The following is a 20996-nucleotide window of genomic DNA, read 5'->3' as shown; positions in this document are numbered from 1 at the left end:
TATTATCGGTCTCGGCGCGGTGTGGTTCGGTTCCTCGACCTGCCGTCAGCGTCTCTGTCACGGAGGAGGGATATGCCGCCGTCTACCATGAGAGAGTAGAAGAGAGTTGCAACTTGTAGGTGAAACAGAGCGAACGGAAGAAGACGCGGAGAAGAAGAAGAAGAGGAGCGAGGGGCAATTAAATCCATTTTGAAACGACGCCGTTTGGCTTAAATAAGTGAAACGACGTCGTTTTATATAAGAAATATGTTGTAAAAAAATATATATAAGACGTCGGCCGGTTTGTCGGTTTAGACCGGGATTGAACCGCAGACCGAACCGGCCAACGTCGGTTTCCTTAATTTCCTACCGCCGGCCGACCGGTTCTTTGCCGGTTTCGGCCGGTTCCTAAATCCGGCGGTCGGTCTGAGTCGGCGGCGGTCGGTCCGGCCGGTTTGTGTACAGCCCTATTTACGAGGCGAGCTTTGCTACACAACCTCCACCACACTCCACACTCCACACTTTTTAAAATTTTTTAAATTTTTAATATTTTTTTAAAATTTTTTTTTGAGTTTATTCTTTTTAAATTATATCAAATTTTTTATTCATTATTCATATAATAAATATTTAATAAAAGAAAAAAATAATAATAATTAAAAATAATGTGGAGTATGGAAGTTGTGTGAATAGTAAGAGGTTGAGTAGATTTTTTGTTACGAGGCTTATCTCATTTAACCATATTTAAAAATGATTATTTAACTACAATTTTATATTTAAAATATATTCTAGTTAACTACAATTGTATTATGGCCTCGTTTATTTGTATAATTATCTTAATTTAATCTAGTTATTATAATTTTTTTAAATTATTATATAAAATAAAATAAATAATTTAATTTTTTAAAATTTTAAAATAAAAATAATATTAAAATATATATTTTTTAATAATATTTTATTTCATTTTTATTTCATTTTATTTTATCTCATTTCATCTATAAAACAAGATAGCTAACGTCAATAATTGAGTTGTAAACTTACACAGAGGAGTGACAACGACTAGTGTAATGTTGTCCGGCTTGGAGGCGTGGCAAATTGGTAATAACAGAAATTAAAGTTAAAAAATTGAATAAAGTATTGTTAAAATATATTTTTTAATATTATTTTTATTTTAAAATTTAAAAAAATTAAGGTTATATTTGGGTACCAAACATTCCTCAACACTTTTCAAGTATTCTCGTACTTTTGAAAATATTTCACATGTCAAACAACTTAAAATACTCTCAATGGGACCCACAAACCCACTTCAATCTCTACTCATAACTATTCACAAACATTCTATAATACTTATCACTATTATATATAAATAAAAAATAAAATCACTATAATATATAAATAAAAAATAAAATCACTATAATAAAATCACTATAATATATAAATAAAAAATAAAATCGCTATAATATATAAATAAAAAATAAAATCGCTATAATATATAAATAAAAAATAAAATCACTATAATGTATAAATAAAAAATATTTATCACTATTATATATAAATAAAAAATAAAATCATTATAATATATAAATAAAAAATAAAATAACTATAATATATAAATAAAAAATATTTATCACTATTATATATAAATAAAAAATAAAATTGCTATAATATATAAATAAAAAATAAAATCACTATAATATATAAATAAAAAATAAAATCATTATAATATATAATAAATAATAAATAAAATTACTATAATATTTATCACTATTAAATATAAATAAAAAATAGAATCACTATTAAATATAAATAAAAAATAAAATCATTATAAGATATAAATAAAAAATAAAATCACTATAATATATAAATAAAAAATATTTATCACTATTATATATAAATAAAAAATAAAATCGCTATAATATATAAATAAAAAATAAAATCACTATAATATATAATAAATAAAAAATAAAATTACTATAATATTTATCACTATTAAATATAAATAAAAAAATAAAATCATTATAATATATAAATAAAAATAAAATCACTAAAATATATAAATAAAAATAAAATCACTATTATATATAAATAAAAAATAAAATACTATAATATTTATCACTATTATATATAAATTAAAAATAAAATCACTTTAAATATAAATAAAAAATAACATTACTATAATATTTATCACTATTATATATATATAAATAAAATCATTATAATATTTATCACTATTATATATAAATTAAAAATAAAATTATTATAATATTTATCATTATTATATATAAAAGTAAAATAAAATCACTAAAATATTTATTATTATTAAAAAATCACTATAATAAAATCATTATAATATTTATTATTAAAAATCAAATCACTATAATATTTATGGGACCTACACATTTTTCAACTACCTACTCAAAAGTCAACAACTCAACATACTTCACACATCCAAACAACTCAAAATATTTTCAATGGGACCCACAAACTCACTCCAATCTCTACTCATAACTATTCACAAATATTTTCAATACTTCTCAACACTTTTCAACACCCAAACGCATCCTAAATTGTCTATTTTATTTTATATTAAAAGTTGATAAAGTTGTAATGATTAAATAAAATAAAATGATATATTTTTTAAAAATAAACGAATGTTCTGTAGCGAGAATTGTTGCAGCAGTGTGGTAAGTATTTGATCTAGATTGTTGAATTTCTTCACTCCCTAAGATACGAGAGAATGAGCAAATGCCAACTCTTGATAAAACAGGAGACTTTTCCCACTTCTAAGATGAGATCCTCTTTTCAAATAGAGCAATGTTACATAATTTTTTCAATCTTCATACACCATTTTTCTTTAAATCTTTTTTTTTAAATCTTTATATATTAAAATATTTTTTAATCTTTATTTTTCTATTTATTATTCATATATTAAAAATTTGATGAAAGAAAAAAAAAATTTTTTAAATGTGTGGTGTGTAGAGGATGGGAGGTTGTGTAGATTTTTTCATTCAAATAATGGACTAAGGTAAATTTCTGATACTCATAAAAATTATGAAATAGTAGTGTATCTATTATTTTTAAAAAAAGACTGGTAAATGATACAACTCAAACTTTATTGAAATATTATAAAAAGTACGAATTTTTTGGAATCGCATATATCATTCACCCTTATGATCACTTATCAAAATGAACAAAACAAATAATGGTCTAAGGTCTCTTTTTTTTTTTTTTTCTTTTAATCAAACAAAGATAAATCTTATTCATTGTGCTAAACATCATTACAATGCTTTTTACGATTGATACACTGCATGATCTCACCCGACACCTTCTCTATCCACACTAATTCCTCACCATAGTCTAATGTTGACTTAGCTAGTTGATGTGCTGCTTGATTACCATCTCTTGGAACATACTGAATCTGTCCATACCAAGACCAATTCTCTTCACTACTCTTAACATCAGTAGCCACTTCAAGGGCATCCCCTTCAAATATCACCTGCTGAAGACGTAACTCCATGCTAAATTCTATAGCTCTCTCTAGTGCCAAAGCTTTAGTCTGTAATGGACTACATATGAATCTCCTTGGCATGCCTGTAGAAGCCACCAACTCATCACCTTCCTAATTCCTTACCATTATACCACATTTCATAGTAGACTTATCCACATCCAGTGTAACAACCTAATTCACCTTATACGAATTAACTTCATACTTGCTCCATCTAACTCCAGTGCTCCTCTAATTTGCCATTACTATTTGATCTTTAGTACTCAGTTGAGCTTGTTGATAATTTTCTACTTCCACTCTCGCTCCCTGTAGCAAATTCAAAGGGCTGTCAAACTTACCCTAAAAAATAAACATATTCCTCCTCAACCATTTTATTCTAAATACACAAGTTATTTCTTCAATCTCAGATTTTTGAAAACTTGAGATAAGATGAAATTAGATGAAAGTTGAATAAAATATTATTATAATATTATTTTTATTTTAAAATTTGAAAAAATTAAATTATTTATTTTACTTTGTATGAAAGTTTAGGGAATTTTTTTTTTTTTTTTTGAGTTGAGGGAGGGGGGTTTTGAACTCCAAACCTCCATTTTAAAGGCTGTGGATCATGCCAATCAGGTTGCAGACCTTTGACAAAATTAAAAAAATTGTAATGATTAAATAAGATGAAATTTGATGATTTTGTAGCGTAATGAGAATGTCCATGCAGCCATATAATAAGATACATGTTTAATTTATAAAAACATCTCATAAAAAGTAAACTCACAAATAACTATTCCTAATGAAACATAGATAATATTTTTATTTAAAAGTTGTATAAAAATTATAAAAGAACTATGTAAAAAAGAGAACATTTGGGCTAAGCCCAACCTCACCTGAGTCCAATAGATAATATCTAGTCGATGAAATTTAGGCCTCAAGTCAGGATAAAGGTGAGATATGTGACCTTTGTTTTCTTTGACACTTTACAGTTTGCCACCATATTAAAAAATTAAGATGTATTTCTTAGCTGAACTTGAAAGATCCATGAACTGATATTATCAAACACCCATCTGCCTTTAAATCCTCAAAATCTGTTTTCTATTTGATGATGAGTTGCCCGGTTTGGATTCAAGAATCACTCCAACTCATCTTATCATATTTTACCATTACAGCTTACCAAAATTTTCACACAAAATATAATAAACAATTCTACTTTTTCAAATCTAAAAATAATAATAATATTAAAAAATAATTTTTTAACAATATTTTATTTAACTTTCAATTTTTATCTAAAATCATATCACCTCATCTTACTATCCAAACCTCACATTACTCTCTAAATTTTATATTTATATGTATAGACACAGAATTAGGTAATGTGAAAATCTACCCATACAAGTAGGGTTATGCATCGGGATCGATTTTTTCACATTCGGTCTAGAATATGGAGAATTGAATTTAGATGGCAATTGAATTTAGATACTACTACATGACAATGCCCAAAAAACTGAAATAGGCTTCATAATCAAGTAATTAAGGACCTTGTCATTGCATTGTATGATTCACAAAAGTTTGAATTTGGTATTTTAGAATTAATAAATAAGTATTAATACATATAAAATTCAGTTCAGACATTTAATAAGATCATGAATAAATGAATTTAAATTAATTTCATTAATCAGTTTCAATAAAAATAAAATATGAATTAAAATAAGAATGCAATTAATTTCTCAAGCCTCAAAATGTCATTCTTTTTGGCTTCAAACATTTCGTTTATGAAGAAAATAATTATTCTTAGGTTGGTTATAAACGTATTCATTTCTCTTCAAACAAATATAGTAAATAATAATCTAAAAAAGAAACACATATTTAAATCAGTTAAATCGGTATGAATCGGCCGATTTATTCGATTTTGTGACCAAATTGGATAATGCACTAAAATGGCTATCCTGTTCAGGTTGAGTCAAGTACTAAATCCTACTGTTTTCTCAAACCATGATTATCCGGTAAGCAAAATCAGATCATGGAATGAACTATAAAACATGTTGAAAATGGCTTTTATTTCAAAGAAACAACTTCCTTCAGATTCCACCCAAACCTCCAACCTTTCTAGCTTTCTATAAATTAAATGCTGAATCTTACATGCTAATCCGTATTGGCCCCAAATTCCAATGTAATGAGCCTTACATGCTACTCCTTTTTGGACCTTATGACTTTACGGCTTAATGTTAGATATAATCTTATAATTTAGATAGTAAGTTAAGATGAGATGAATTAAAATAAAAGTTGAATAAAATATATTTTGAGATTTGAAAAAGTTTGTTTATTATTTTTTGTATGAAAATTTAGAAAAGTTGTAATGATATGATGAGATGAGATAAGTTGAGATCACTTCTCAATCCAAACGGAGCAGAGTATGTAAGCCTCACGCACTCCATTTGAAAAAAGATGGATCTATCATTAAAAAATTAATTTTTTTATATAGATTTCATATTTAACTACTTTTTTCAATTGGAGTATACGAGACTTGTATATTTTAAGACTGTAGATATCATTTCTTAGCTTGCAATAGCCATAGAATACTGAATCTTGATTAGGCTCCCAACATATCAAATGCAAAGGAATTAAGATCATGTCAGAATTACGGAAGATGTGTCCTCTACACTTCGGGCTTGTTCGGGAATATATTTCATCCCATCTCATCTCATCTTATTACCAAATATCACTTAAACATAAACATTTTTTAATTTTAAATCTTCAACTTTTTTTTATCTAATCATTACAATTCTCCTAAACTTTCAAACAAAATATAAAAAATAATCCAACTTTTTCAAATCTCAAATAAAAAATAATATTCTAATAATATTTTAACTTTATAATATTTTTATTAAACTTTTTCTCTATTCTTTCTCAAAATCCAATAAAAATATCATAACTCAAATCATTTAACTACTACTCACAAACTATTTCACGATTATTCACAGATTTATCATCTCATCTAATTTTCCAAACATTTCTTAGAAACATTAAAAAATAAAAAACTCATTTTCAAATAGAGTAATGCCACTACGCCCCATAGTTTATATAACTTATTTTGCTTCTTGATCTGATATCACAATATAATATCACGTGATTTTTAAAAAAATTTAAAAAAATATATATTCAAAATAAAATAGAGTTGGAAAACATAAAAAAGAAAGACCAATAAAACAAGAACTTGAGTGGTATAAATTATGGGCATTACTCGTATTGGCTCCGCAAATTTAATACACCAATCATTTGTAGGTAAACTCCTAAATGTAGCTCTGAAACATCCGAACTACTTTGGTCAGACAGTCCATCCAATCACCTATTCCACTTCCAATTAGTTGCGACCATTGAAGGCCATTAAGGTGGTCAGCAACTTCAAGGTTCGAGATAATCCTTACCCAAAAAAGTCTAATCCCATAATGTTTATAAAATAAGCAAACCGGGTATCGGCGGCTTTCCATTATCTTTAAAAACGTTAGAAAACGAAGAATGGTGGCAAGTGACGAAGCTTGTTGCCGAGTACTGCTATATTGAAAGCTGCCACTGAATTATGATTCATCTTTTTTATAGGCTCTATTTAAAGCTGGACCGCATGATGTACGAGATGAGACAAGTACTACGTTGTGTTGGTTGGCAATGATCTTTCAGATCCATCATCACTTTTTGGGATGTCCTCCAAAAAAGTGTGTGCAGGGTTTTCAGACATGGAGCAGCAAAAAGGAAGGCACTCCATGGCCAATTCTCATCCCTTGTCTGTACAAATTTCTGGACCATCTTCTTTTCAAAACAACTTTTACCCGGCCATAAGTTGTGGATTCTCATTATGTCAATCCTCTTTTCTCATCATAGCTATGATGGGTCAATTCAAGAGTGCAGAGAACTTGTAAAAAGGGTTACTTTATAAATTGCAAATTAAAGGATTCTGTCTTATCAACTGGGCCATGAGCACTAGCTCCTTTGATGTTCCTCAGGTGTTTAATTGGGATGCACTCTATTATTACAACATGACTTCAAATCAGATGACTTCTAACACTAAAAAGATTGGAATATAGGCAATGACAATGCCAGCATTCATCATGTAACTGAGCAAATCTTCTAGCAAATGATTCACGTGATTAGGTAAGAATGGCAGATACCATGCCCGTGATTCACGTTCTCAGTAATTTCAACACCTTGAAAGAAGTAAATGATGGTTTATCATTCACACAAATGATAGCTCCATCTTACAAGACAAAAAAATAAAAACAAAATTGAAAACTGAAGCCTTCTCTAAACAGGGTCAGAAATGGGCTCCATTTCAGGGTGTAGGAGCCATTTCTGGAACTGAAATTACAGGTGGGCCAAAGTGAAGAACACAGGGTATGTAAATATAACTCCACATGTAGGGACAAGTTCTCGGGTAAGAGAGAAACTCCACGCATTCAGCTATTGATCTTTGAGATGGAAGACCGGGAATGCAGTTGTTTCTAACATCAAGCACTCCTCTCTCAATCAAGAACAAACAATATGGCCCTATATTCGTAAAATAATTGTAGGACAATGACAAATTCATCAAATTCTCTAGCTTACAGACCACCTCCGGCACCATGCCGTATAACTGGTTACAGGTAAAGTTCAACTGCTCCACCTTCTTCAGACAACCCAACGAGAATGGTAAAGGACCAGTCAAATGATTCTCGCTTGCATCAAACACTCTGGCTTCCTTTAGAAAACCTAGTTCATAAGGTAGACAGCCTGTCAACTGGTTGTTTAACAACAGGACCTCAGTTAGAGATGACAGAGATTTTGCAATGCCTCCTGGGATTGGACCCGTGAACTTGTTGTTGGCTAGAGTGAGATACAGAACATGAGAGATGCTTAGGTTATCGGGAAGCATCTGCATGAAATTGTTGTTGTTGATAAAGAGGACGTCGAGGTTCTGTGTAAATATTTGAGGTGGGACTGACCCAGAGAATCGATTGAACCGAATATCCAAGAATGATAGGTTGTTCATGCCTAGAACAGCCATGGGAAATGGACCAGAGAATTGGTTGTTACTTATGTCAAACTCGTAGAGATAAGGGAGTTTAGAGATATTGGGAGATATGGTGCCGGAAAACTTGTTGGAATTCGCATGGAAGAGAGCAATATCAGGAAGCTGATCAAGAAAGCCGTCGAGAGTAGGAGCGCTAATTTGGAAGCCATTGAAGTCTATGGAAGCGAGAGCTATTGCAGATTGGTTGTCTGGGGGATGGTCACAGTAGAATCCTCTGTAACTGCATATATCTGAGCCTACCCAGGATTTGGTAACGCCTAGAGGATCTGAGGTAACGATGGATTTGAATTTCTGGATGACAGGGTAGACCACCTTAAGCCTCTGGTCTGCAAATACCAAAGTTGCAGTTTCTTGAGGTAAAGGTGTTGATTTCTGACATCGGAATTTCATGGAATTACTGTGAAATTCGTTGTTGCAGCCTCTGCTTTTGCTTCTACCCTCACCAGTTCTGCTTCCTCTGCCACCGAGAAAGTATTCTAGAGTAGTTTTTCTGTCACTGCTGCTTGCTAACACGGTGTTGACAATCAGAGAGGTAAGGAGGAAACTGAGAGCAGTAAGTGCCGCAGCCATGATGGATTTGCTGCTGATCATCTTCTTATTGCTTACCTATTTGATCTCTGTTTGGAAGGCTTCACAGCAAAAGTCGGCGGACTGGGAAAAACACCAAAAGAAGCTCGATGTATACAGGAGTAATAAGAAGGCAAAATTTTTTTTAATCATCAGACCACACATCCATGATAATTTTTTTCTCTTAATAAATATGTAATGTATAAATAATAAATAGAAGAATTAATTAAATTAAGAAGAATAAAACAAAATAAAATTATAAAAATAAATAAAAATAAAAATAATGTATACCATATAGTGTGTAAAAATAATAAGTAGCAAGCCTGGATGAAGAGAGAGCAAGATAGACACTTAGAATTTATAAATTTGGTTATGTTTGGATAGTAAAGTATTTTTAGATATTTTATGAATAATAATAAAAAAATAGTGAAAAGTAGTAAAAAAATAAAGAAAAAGTAATAAAATAATTAATAGTGGTGAGGTATTCCGAAAATAATACCCAAACTATACCTTAGGCATACGTGGATGAGATGAGATGAGATGTAAATAATAGTAAAATAATTTGTAAAAATAGTAAAATTATTTGAGTTAAGATAATTTATGAAGTTTTAAAAAATGAGAGATGAAATGTTATCTAAAACTATTGTAAAATTAAAAATATTATTAAAATATAGTTTTTTATATTATTTTTATTTTAGAATTTGAAAAAAATAAACTGTTTTTAGTGTTTTGCTTGTAAGTTAGAGGAAGTTGTAATAATTAGATAATTACTCGATAAAAAAGTTAAAAATTAAAAAAATATTTATTTTGTGGTATTTAAATATTAAGATAAAATGAAATGATATTGTAATACAAACGTTGCCTCAGACATGTAAGAAAGTCCTACAAAATTTATTATACATTACATTAATATTACACAATCCTATCTAATTTATACATCTAGGTTTATCTTATTCCTTTAAGATAATATAGAAGTGTTATAACAATAATGAGATTTTCATAATAATAAATTTTACATCGACATAATTTTTTATTATAAATTATATTTATTTTATAATAAAAATAATTTTATAATTTAAGAGAAAATCCAACGTGCCAACCCACTTCAATTTTTTTATTTTAAAATGTTCTCATGACTAAAAACTTTTCCCATCCATTAAAAAGGATGAGACAGGTTCTTTCAATCTTTTCACATATATAATTATTGATAGCCGCTTGTACTTAGTGGATTAATTCCAATTTCCATTTACTTTATCAATTGGGTCCAGCTGCTACTAAGGCCTCCTTCGTTTAAGCTGTTCATCTCATTGTATTTTATTTAATTATTATAATTTTTTTAAATTTTAATTTAATTTTTTTAAATTTCTAAATAAAAATAATATTAAAAAAATATATTTTAATAATATTATATTTAACTTTTAACTTTTATCTCAATTCATCTCATTTCAAAAACAAAATAAACCTAAAGGTGGAAGCTCAAGTTTTCAATGACAATGAAGATGGTATATATATAGTGTAAACACGATAGGTTTCTTTGTCCAGCAATCAATTCGATCCAAATATTTTGACTTTCGCTCACAAGGTAAAGAATTAAAGTAATACTATATTCAATCGTGAAATATATAAATATCGTATAGTCACTTTAAATTATCCATTTACCAGCTAGATATTCACAGGAGATATTTCTATTTTCTTAAATATTATCTACAGTCTTTGAATAGTAGCAGTCGTAATATGCAAGATTGTATGCCCCCAAAACACGATGCCAATGTTCAAATTGTTAGAGGGATGGCAGTAGAGGAAAGATGGTCAATTAGGTTGGGTCTTTTCGTTCGGCTGCGCGTAGTCCGAACCTTCGCATTGATGGGCATGTGTTGCTATCAGAAACTGGACCTAGGCTTGAAATTGTTTAACGTGTGTCCTAAACCTGTCCCAACATGCACAAAGAAATAATGAAGAGGTTTAGATAGTGAATTGAAATGAGATAATTTAACATAAAAGTTAAAAATTAAATAAAATATTATTAAAATATTATTTTTTAATATTATTATTATTTTAATATTTAAAAAAATTAAATTATTTATTTTATTTTATGTAAAAATTTTTAAAAATAATAATAATTAGATGAGATGAGATAAAATCATTTTTGTATCCAAACCTAGCTTACTCTCCCTTCAGCCAACTAGCTAATACAACAGTTAGGTAGGTCATCGTAGATGAAGATTTCAACATTCCCAAACACAAAGTTACACACAAAGCCAACGTGAAATTGTTGAACTAAATTACAAATGAGACTTGCCACAATATTCCAGTCAGGGTAAATGTTCTAGTGATGGGCCCGACCAAACGAGCTAAGCCCATGTGGTATGGGTGAGCTTAAGGACAGCCTGGTAGGAGAATAGGAGGGCCCAGGTCGAGCCATGAAGGGCAAGATCGGCCCATAAAGCCCACAAGAAAGCTACAGGGTCGCACGTGCGAGGCATGGGGGCTAAGCCTGGAAGCCTGACATGTCTACTGGCCGACACGTCGCACGCATAGGGTCAGGGACAATCTAGGTCTCGGACCGCCGACGGCTGGACAAGACCTGAAAGGTGAGAGTGCCTGACCAAGGCCACACCACATTAATGAAGGACGAAGGTGGGCACTCCACGACAAGGACCCTGGGCTGTCAGCAGTTGCCACGATCAGGCATGGATGACTTGTCACATAACATGGAGTTGGCAGGAGACACGACCTGGGTACGGAGCGGCACCACCTCGATCAACCTAACAAGGGATCCCCCTGCCAAGTATAAATATCCCCTCCTTGGGGGCAAAAACACACATATACATTGGTTAAAAAGCTTGCATAGATCATAAGTTCAGAATCCAAACTAACTTAAAAATCGGAGGTATCCCCCACCACCCTGAGCCTTCATTTCCTCTGTACACAGGAACGAACCAATCCATAAGGGCGGAGTAGCTTAGGCTGCGAAACACGATATAAACAATTTCAATTTTGAAAGATTAAAAAAAAAAGAAATAGAGGTAGAGAAACGAGCTTCCCTGCAACATTCACCAAAAAGGAGAATAATTACATCGAAGATGAGCTCTCTTAAGGCATTGATGTAGCTAGAAAACATGACATAAACTAGCCAAAAGAGCACCTTTGACTCCGACTGAAAAATTAAAAAAGAAATTTAAGTCTGACTCCATTTTGTCAAAATTGGAGCATAACCGAATTCGGAGTCGAATTTTCAGATTTTTACTCAACCCTAATTTGATATTAAGTAGGGGACTCCTAGAATTTATGTCCTAGTAGACACTTACCTCGTTTAGATAGTCAGATGAAATGATATGTAAATAATAGTGAAATTATTTGATGGTGTTTTGGAAAATGGGAGAGGAAAAATTGAATAAAAATAGTATAAAGTTAAAATATTAGTAGAATATAATTTTTTTAATATTATTTATGTTTTAAAATTTGAAAATTTGAATTATTTCTGTGTTTTGTTTGTAAGGTTGAGAAAGTTGTAATGATTAGTTAACGATTAGATAAAAAAATTGAAATTGAAAAATTATTATATTTGTGGTGTTTGAATATTGAATTAAGTTGAGATGAGATAAGAGATGAAATTCTTCTCTCTATTCTCGGGAGGGAGTATGAGGTGAAGCTAAGGGGGGACCACTTAGAGTTCCTAACGGTTAGGTAGTGGGAGGCAGGCGGTACGTAGCTGGGTTGTAACAGATAGTACGGTATTCACGGTGGCTGTAGCAGGAGGAAAGGTACGGGGATAGCAGTGGTAACTAGAAACGGGGTGGTAGAAAGGAAAATATCGGAGGCTCTGGCAGAATTGTATCGGAGGAGTAGGGTGGAAAAATGAATGAGGTAGAGGAGAAATGAGAGAGACTATGTTTGACGGAGGAGGAAGGGATAAAAATAGCCATTGATGAATCGGTTACAGAGGAAATCCAATATAAAGGGGAGTGTAGTTTGGTTGGTAAAATCTGTATGGAACGAAGTATTAGGAAGGAAGTTGTTGAATCAACAATGATGAAAGTTTGGAGAATCAGCAAGCCAGCAAAGTTCGCTGAGGTGGGGAATAACTTGTTCTCCCTTATGTTTGCAAACCATGCAGATAAGCAAAGAGTATGGAGTGGGAGACCGTGGTCATTTGATTTGCACCTACTTGTACTGAAGATGTTCGAGGAATTTACACGACCATAGAGTCTGAAGTTTGAGCAAGAGAGCTTCTGGGTCCAAATGCATGATATGCCTCTTGGCTGTATGAATGAGGACCATGGGAAGAAAATAGGGAAAACTATTGGCGAGGTGGAGGAAATGGATGTGAATTCAGATGGCAGTGGATGGGGAAGATTCCTGAGAGTCCAAATCAGGTTAGATATCCACAAACCTTTGGCTCGAGGTAGATTTATTAATGTTAAAGGAGAAAAAATGTGGATTCCTTTAAAGTATGAAAAATTGCCTAGACTCTGTCTTGCTTGTGGATGTATGGTTCATGGTAAATTAGGATGTGGAGGGGAAGGGGAACAAAAGGAGCAATATGGGTCGTGGCTAAGGGCTGAGGCTAAATCTAGTTCTAGAGTGAAGGATAGAGAAGGTTTGCAGGACAGAAGGAGGGGGGAAAGTAGTGCTCATTCAAATGTGGGAGACGAAGGGTTTGGGAAGGGATATAAAAAAGATAGGGGGGAGGAAGTCAGTGGGGATTTGCTACCTGGGATGGGAGAAGACGATAAAGGTGTAGGGACTGTGAGAGAGGGTAGTGTAGGAGAAGAGGTGGAAGTTGTAAAAGACACACAGGTGGTAGAGGGGGAAAAGGAGCAGGGGCTTAAAGTTGTGGGGGTTGGGGGTGGACCAAAACTGTTGGCTGGGAAACCATTGACAAGAGGAGGGTGGAAGAGGAAAGCTCGAGAGAAGAAACAGGGAGTTGTTAAAAAGGATGTTTGTTTAACTAGAAAAAGATCAAAAGATGAGATAGAAGTAGGAGAATGGGAGAGTGGGAAGCATAAGAAAGGCATATTAGATCTTGAAGGAAGAGGGATGGAACTTCACCAAGAGTTGGCAGAGGTTGTTCAACAACCCTGCCAATCCCAATGAAAATCCTAAGTTGGAACTGCCAAGGGCTTGGGAACCCTCGGACAGTTCAGGACCTTTACCACATGGTGGAGGATAAGAGACCCGATTTAGTCTTTTTGATGGAGACTAAACTAAAAGCAGAAAGATTTGATTATTTGAAGAAAAAATTAAAATGTGAAGGGTGTTTTGTTGTGGAGTCAGCAGGGAGAAGGGGGGTTTAGCTTTATTATGGAACAATGTGGTTAAAGTTGAAGTCATTAACTACACACAAAGGCATATAAATGTGAAGATTGTTGAGGAAGAAGATAAGGATAGTTGGATTCTCACATGTTATTATGGGCAGCCAGAAGCTATTAAAAGAGCTGAAGCCTGGGATTTTTTTGAGTCCTTAAAGCCTAAGGCGAACCAAGGGTGGTGTGTAATTGAGGACTTTAATGAAATTGCAACCAATGATGAGAAGGTGGGGGGAAATCCAAGACAGGAAAAATTGATGGAGAGATTTAGGTCAGCTTTGGAGAAAGGGAATCTTTCTGATCTTGGATGGAGAGGGAACAAGTTCACATGGAGTAATAAACATGAGGATGACACATTTACAAAAGAAAATTTGGATAGGGCAGTGGCCAATCCAAGGTGGGCACATCTGCACAAAGATTACTGGGTGGAGGTCTTAGCAGGAAGATGCTCAAATCATAGGCCTTTGCTATTGTCTTCGAGTAAGAAAGACACAAATATCTGGAGAGGCAAGAAAGTATTTAGATATGAAGCTGGTTGGGCCAAAGATGAAGAATATGAAGGGGTTATTAGAAGAGAGTGGGATAGAAGGGAGGAGAGGGGTGAGCAGTCTATGAATTTCATGAATCTGTTGGATAATTGCAGCAAGGTTAAAACCTCATATCCAGTTTGATAGCCATACTGCCTTCTTTACCCTTCTTGCTCACCTTCATCGAATGTAAAACCTCATAAGCCACCATAACATTATCAGTTATGATCCTACCAGGAATAAAGGCACTTTGATTGGCTGAAATAGTTATTGACAACACTTCTTTGAGTCTGTTTGCTATCACTTTGGAAGCCATTTTATAAATCACATTGCATAGGCTGATAGGCCTATATTCAGTAACCAACTTAGGATCCTTAGACTTGGGAATCAGAAAAAACTTTAAGAAGCTACAAGATGATGAGGGGAGGCACAACTCAGTAGAGATTAAAAGGGTGCAAAGAGAGATTGGGAGTTTGTTGGAGAAGGAAGACTTGAAGTGGAAGCAAAGGGCCAAAAGGAATTGGTATGCCTCGGGTGATAGGAATACAAAGTTTTTTCTGATTCCCAAGTCTAAGGATCCTAAGTTGGTTACTGAATATAGGCCTATCAGCCTATGCAATGTGATTTATAAAATGGCTTCCAAAGTGATAGCAAACAGACTCAAAGAAGTGTTGTCAATAACTATTTCAGCCAATCAAAGTGCCTTTATTCCTGGTAGGATCATAACTGATAATGTTATGGTGGCTTATGAGGTTTTACATTCGATGAAGGTGAGCAAGAAGGGTAAAGAAGGCAGTATGGCTATCAAACTGGATATGTCTAAGGCTTACGATAGAATTGAGTGGCCTTATGTGATTGTTGTTATGAAAAGGCTTGGGTTTTGTGATGAGTGGACAAACTTAATTCTGAAATGTATTAGTTCAGTTTCTTTTTCTGTGTTAATAAATGGTATACCAGGAGATGTGTTATTGCCCTCAATGGATCTTAGACAAGGGGATCCTTTATCCCCTTATCTATTCATTTTGTGTGCAGAGGGTTTGAGTTCATTACTCAACAACTCAGATCTTAGGGGGAACACAAAGGGTATCTCAGTAGTTAGGCACGGATTAAGAGTAAATCATCTGCTCTTTGCAGATGATTGCATCCTGTTTGGTAGAGCCTCGGTGGAAGAATGGAGGAAGATGCAGGATTTATTGCTCATATATGAAAAAGCCTCGGGTCAATTTCTAAATAAGGAGAAGACAATAGTGTTTTTCAGTTCTAATACTTCTTTGGAAGATAAAAAGGAAGATTCTATTGGAAGGTGGAGCTATAATACAAGGCAGTTATGATAAGTACTTAGGTCTACCTACTATGATAGGTAGATCAAAGTATAACACATTTAGAAGCTTAAAAGAAAGAGTTTGGCAAAAGATTAGCAATTGGAAGAATTTCTTCCTGTCAGGGCAGGAAAGGAAGTTATGATAAAAGCTGTCCCACAAGCAATTCCATCTTATACTATGAGTGTCTTCATGTTGCCTAAAAGGCTGTGCAAAGAGATCAATGTAATGCTGTCCAGATTTTGGTGGAAAAGTCAGAAGAATTCCAGTGGTATTATCTGGAGGAGTTGGGAGAGAATGAGTTAGTCAAAAGAGGGTGGAGGTTTGGGCTTTAGAAATCTGGCCAGTTTTAATACAGCACTCCTGGCTAAGCAAGTATGGAGAATACTTCAAAACCCATTCTCTATGGTTGCCACCATTTTCAAAGAAAAATATTTTAGAAGTTCATCCCTGCTGGAATCAAAGTTAGGCAGAGTTCCATCTCAAATATGGAGAAGCATATGGAGTTCTTTGGACCTGCTTAAGGAAGGACTAAGGTGGAGGGTGGGAGATGGCCAAAAGATTAATATATGGGGTCAAAGGTGGTTGCCAACACCATCTTCTTTCAGTGTCCAATCTCCTAATCCTTTTCTGAATACTTGTGTTAAAGTTAAGCACCTAATGATTGAGGGAATGAAGGTATGGAATGAGGGTTTCATAAAATCAATCTTTTCGGAGGAAGAGGCTGATATGATAAACAGTATCCCTTTAAGTAAGAGGGACGTGGGTGATAGAATGATTTGGGGACCTTCTAAGAAAGGTATTTTTAGTGTTAAATCTGCCTACTACTTGGAGGAATCTAGATCAAGAGCCTCAATAGGAGAACCCTCAGAACAGAATGGCCTGGGAAAGTTTTGGAAGAGTATATGGAAACTGAACATTCCTGGCATTACAAAAAATTTCCTTTGGAAGGTAGGGAATAATCTATTAGCTACCAGGAAAAATTTGATGTCGAAGAGGATTGTGGAAGATGCTAGATGCCCTATATGTTTGCAAGAGGAAGAAACAGTTCTACATGTTCTTTGGCAATGTCCTGCTGCAAATGATGTATGGTCAGGATCAATCAAATCAGTTCAGAAATGGAGGGTGGGAGAAAGGGATCTACTTGGTTTACTGGAAGTGCTAGCAGAGAAGCTCTCACTTGCTGATATGGAGGAAGTTGCTGTAGGTATGAGAGGGTTATGGCTTCAAAGAAATACCTTTGTGTTTGAAAGCAAGCTTCTAAGTAACACATATGTGATTAGTGCAGCTAGAGAGAGCTTAGAAGAGTATCAGTCTTCAAATTTGAAGATAACTGAAATTAGACAGCAAGCTAATACAGGAGGTTTGGTTCATAGTTGGAGTCCACCTAGTGTGAATTGGTTTAAGGCCAATTGGGATGCAGCTTTAGATGTGAAACAAAGGAAGGTGGGTTTAGGGGTGGTAATCAGAAATGATAGGGGGGAGGTGATGGCAGCTTCTTGTGAGTCAAAAAGCTTTGTGGAACAACCTGCTATAGCTGAGGGCTGGGCATTAAGGAAAGCAATGGAGTTATGTGAGGATCTAAGATTTAACAAAGTGATAATGGAAGGAGATGCTCAGGTGGTTGTTAATGCAGTGAACAGCCAGACTGAAGACTTATTTTTTTTTGGTAGCATTATTGAAGATTTGAAGGTTCAGATGAAGGAGTGGCCTAACTGGTCAGTGAAGTTTGCAAATAGAAATACAAATACAGCAGCACATACTCTTGCTAAAGAAGCATTACACATAGATTTAAAAAAGATATGGATAGAAGATATACCAGTTTATATCTCAAATTGTTTACTGAGAGATTTTTGCATTGTAAACACTGATATTTGAATGAATGAGGAGGTTTTATTTCAAAAATAAAAAAAAGTTGAGATGAGATGATATGAAAGAATCTTGCAATCCAAATGGGACTGTAGACATGTAAATAAGTCCTCCTTTTTATGTCCATTGCATTCCTTTCAAATAATATAGAAGTGATACAACTATAAAAATATTTTATAAAAATAAATTTATAAATTTATGTAATTTTATAAAATATTTTATATTTATTTTATAATAAAAATAATTTTATAATTTGACGCAAGACGTAATTTCATCTCAATTTTTTTTAAGAGCATTGCTATTCATAAGCCCATACACCACACACCAAAAATTTTTTTAAAATTTTTTTTGATTTTATTATTCTTAAAATAATTGAATTATTCTATTCATAATCCATATACCATACATTTAATAAGAAAATAAAATTAACTAAGATCCTTATAAATGTCCTTATAACGATACTTTTCTCATTCACTAAGGTCTCGTTTATATTCGTAATTCATCTCAATTTATTTTATTTCATCATTATTTTAAATTTTTATATAAAATATAATAAATAATTTTTTTAAATTTTTATATAAAATATAATAAATAATTTAATTTTTATTTTATTATTTATAAATCATTTCAATCCTTATCTATAAATCTAAACGACTCTTTTTGAGACAGGTTCTTTCAATCTTTTCACTGCATACATAATGATTTATAGCACCAGCTCGTACCTTACTTTATCAATTGGGGTCCAGCTGCTGCTAAAAGTGTAAGCTAAAGTTTTCTATGACAATGAACATGGGAGATTGTGCAAACACGATAGGATGCTTTGTCCAGCTATTAGTTCTTCGTATAATAAAATATTATTTTTTAATATTATTATTATTTTAAAATTTAAAAAAATTAAATTATTTATTATATTAAAATTTTAAAAAAATTATAATAATAAATTAAGATAAATTGAAAAAGATTTGATTACAAAGGTAACCACTTCGACTCACAACGTGAAAATTATCCACTTACCAGCGAGATATTTACAGGGGATATATAAATATACATATATATATATATATATTAAATATTATCTACGATCTTGAATAGCAGCAGTCACTGCAAGATCGTATGCCCCAAAAAAACAAGATGCCAATGTTCAAATTCATGTTAGAGGGATGGAAGTAGAGGGATGGAAGTGGAGGAAAGATGGTTAATAGTAATTTCAATGGATTAGTTAAAGTTAAAATATATTTTTAATGAATATAAGATGAATTTAATTTTTAATTATTTTATTTATATAAATCTCTGTATTAAAATAATTATTTTTTTATTATATAATAATAAAATAATATAAGATAAATTTGATTTTAGTTATTCACATCAAATCTCTACGTTAGATTTAAAATAATTATTTTTTTATTATATAATAATAAAATAATATAAGATAAATTTGATTTTAATTATTCACATCAAATCTCCACATTAGATTATCTATTTATTCATTATATAGTAATGAGTAATTAATAATTTTTATTTTTTTAATCTTTTTAATTATGATTTTATTTTATTTTAGCATATTTTATTATTCATAATATTATATATTAATTAGTAATTATATTCTAATTATATTTTTTCAATTGTCATTTAAAAGGAAAAGAGAAATAATTGATATAAAAGGGAGAGATAAATAATTGATATAAAATGTATTTAATGTATGAATAGTTACTTTTAAAATTGAAAATTATTTTGAAAGTGACTGTAACTAAATTTTAATTTTTTATAATTTAATTAATCTATTGTGATGTCATTTTATGTTCTAATAGCTAAATCCTCAATGGATTAGCTTTTGAGAATGCTCTAAGAGCATTAGTATTGGCTTCATCAAAAGTCTAGCCAAATATAAAATTTGATGATTTTGATCAAAATCTAGCTGCATTGGATTCATCAAAGGGATAGATGGGAAATTGTGAGCTACAGTAAATCTATAGTATCATTCAAATTTGAAGTATTACTATTCATCAACGAAATGTATTTTTTTTATTGTGTTTTAATCCCACAACGGCCCTTTTTTTTTGTCTCTCTCATTTTTCCTCCACGCGTCTTTTCTCTCCATTTTCCTTCTCACGAATCGCAGTGCCCCTTTTTCTCTTTCTCTCGTTTTCGCAAATCGCCATTTCTCTCTTTCTCTCGTTTTTGCAAATTGTCATCTCTCTTTCTCTCATTTTCGCAAATCGTAGTGCCCCCTTTCTCTTCACGATTTAGGTTCACCCAAGCATAATTGTCTACTCAACTAGCCATGGTGTATTGAATATATTTATCACATCATCTACTCAAATATATGTTGTTGTCTTACTGTAATAAAGCAGAAAATAGGATATTTTTCGCTACGACAAATAATTTCATCAGGTTTGGTTTTTTTCATAAGGGGATTCACTCAATGTATGTTGTTGTCTTACTGTATCGTTGGTATTGTGGAGGCATGATAGCTACCTAGACATATTTTCAATAAAAAGGAAAATCTTAAATAATGAACAATAAAAATAGATTCCAAAATATGAAAGAAAAAATTAAAAATAATATTATTAAAAAAATAATATTATATTATTATTTTGATAAATTTAATAACTAATTCAACGAGGTTATTAATAGAGAGATTTTAGTACTTTCTATTAAAATTTAAAGATGAAATTAATAAATTCAATGTTAGTGCTATATAAGGTTGGGTCTTTTCGTTAGGGCGCTGCGGGTACGTAGTCCGAACCTTCGCATTGATGGGCATTTGTTGGTCTGAGAAACTGGGCCAGGGATTGAAATTGTTTTACGTGTGTCCAAAATTTGTCCCACCTCACACAAATAAACAATCATTTAAAGTTGCGCTTGGATGATATTGAG

General features: G+C 32.1%; 1 protein-coding gene across 1 annotated transcript; it reads right to left on the bottom strand.

The window, feature by feature from the left end:
- Window positions 1-7555: 7555 nt before the first annotated feature.
- On the bottom strand, window positions 7556-9244 carry LOC108979764 (uncharacterized protein At4g06744-like). The gene has a single exon (XM_018950507.2). The coding sequence runs from the start codon at window positions 9117-9119 to the stop codon at window positions 7791-7793; it is 1329 nt and encodes a 442-aa protein (XP_018806052.1). The 5' UTR covers window positions 9120-9244; the 3' UTR covers window positions 7556-7790.
- Window positions 9245-20996: the final 11752 nt, after the last annotated feature.

Source organism: Juglans regia, chromosome 6 (assembly GCF_001411555.2).
Source record: "Juglans regia cultivar Chandler chromosome 6, Walnut 2.0, whole genome shotgun sequence".
NCBI lineage: Eukaryota > Viridiplantae > Streptophyta > Magnoliopsida > Fagales > Juglandaceae > Juglans > Juglans regia.
Note: the sequence above shows the minus strand (reverse complement) of the source record. Positions and strands in the feature narration are given on the sequence as shown.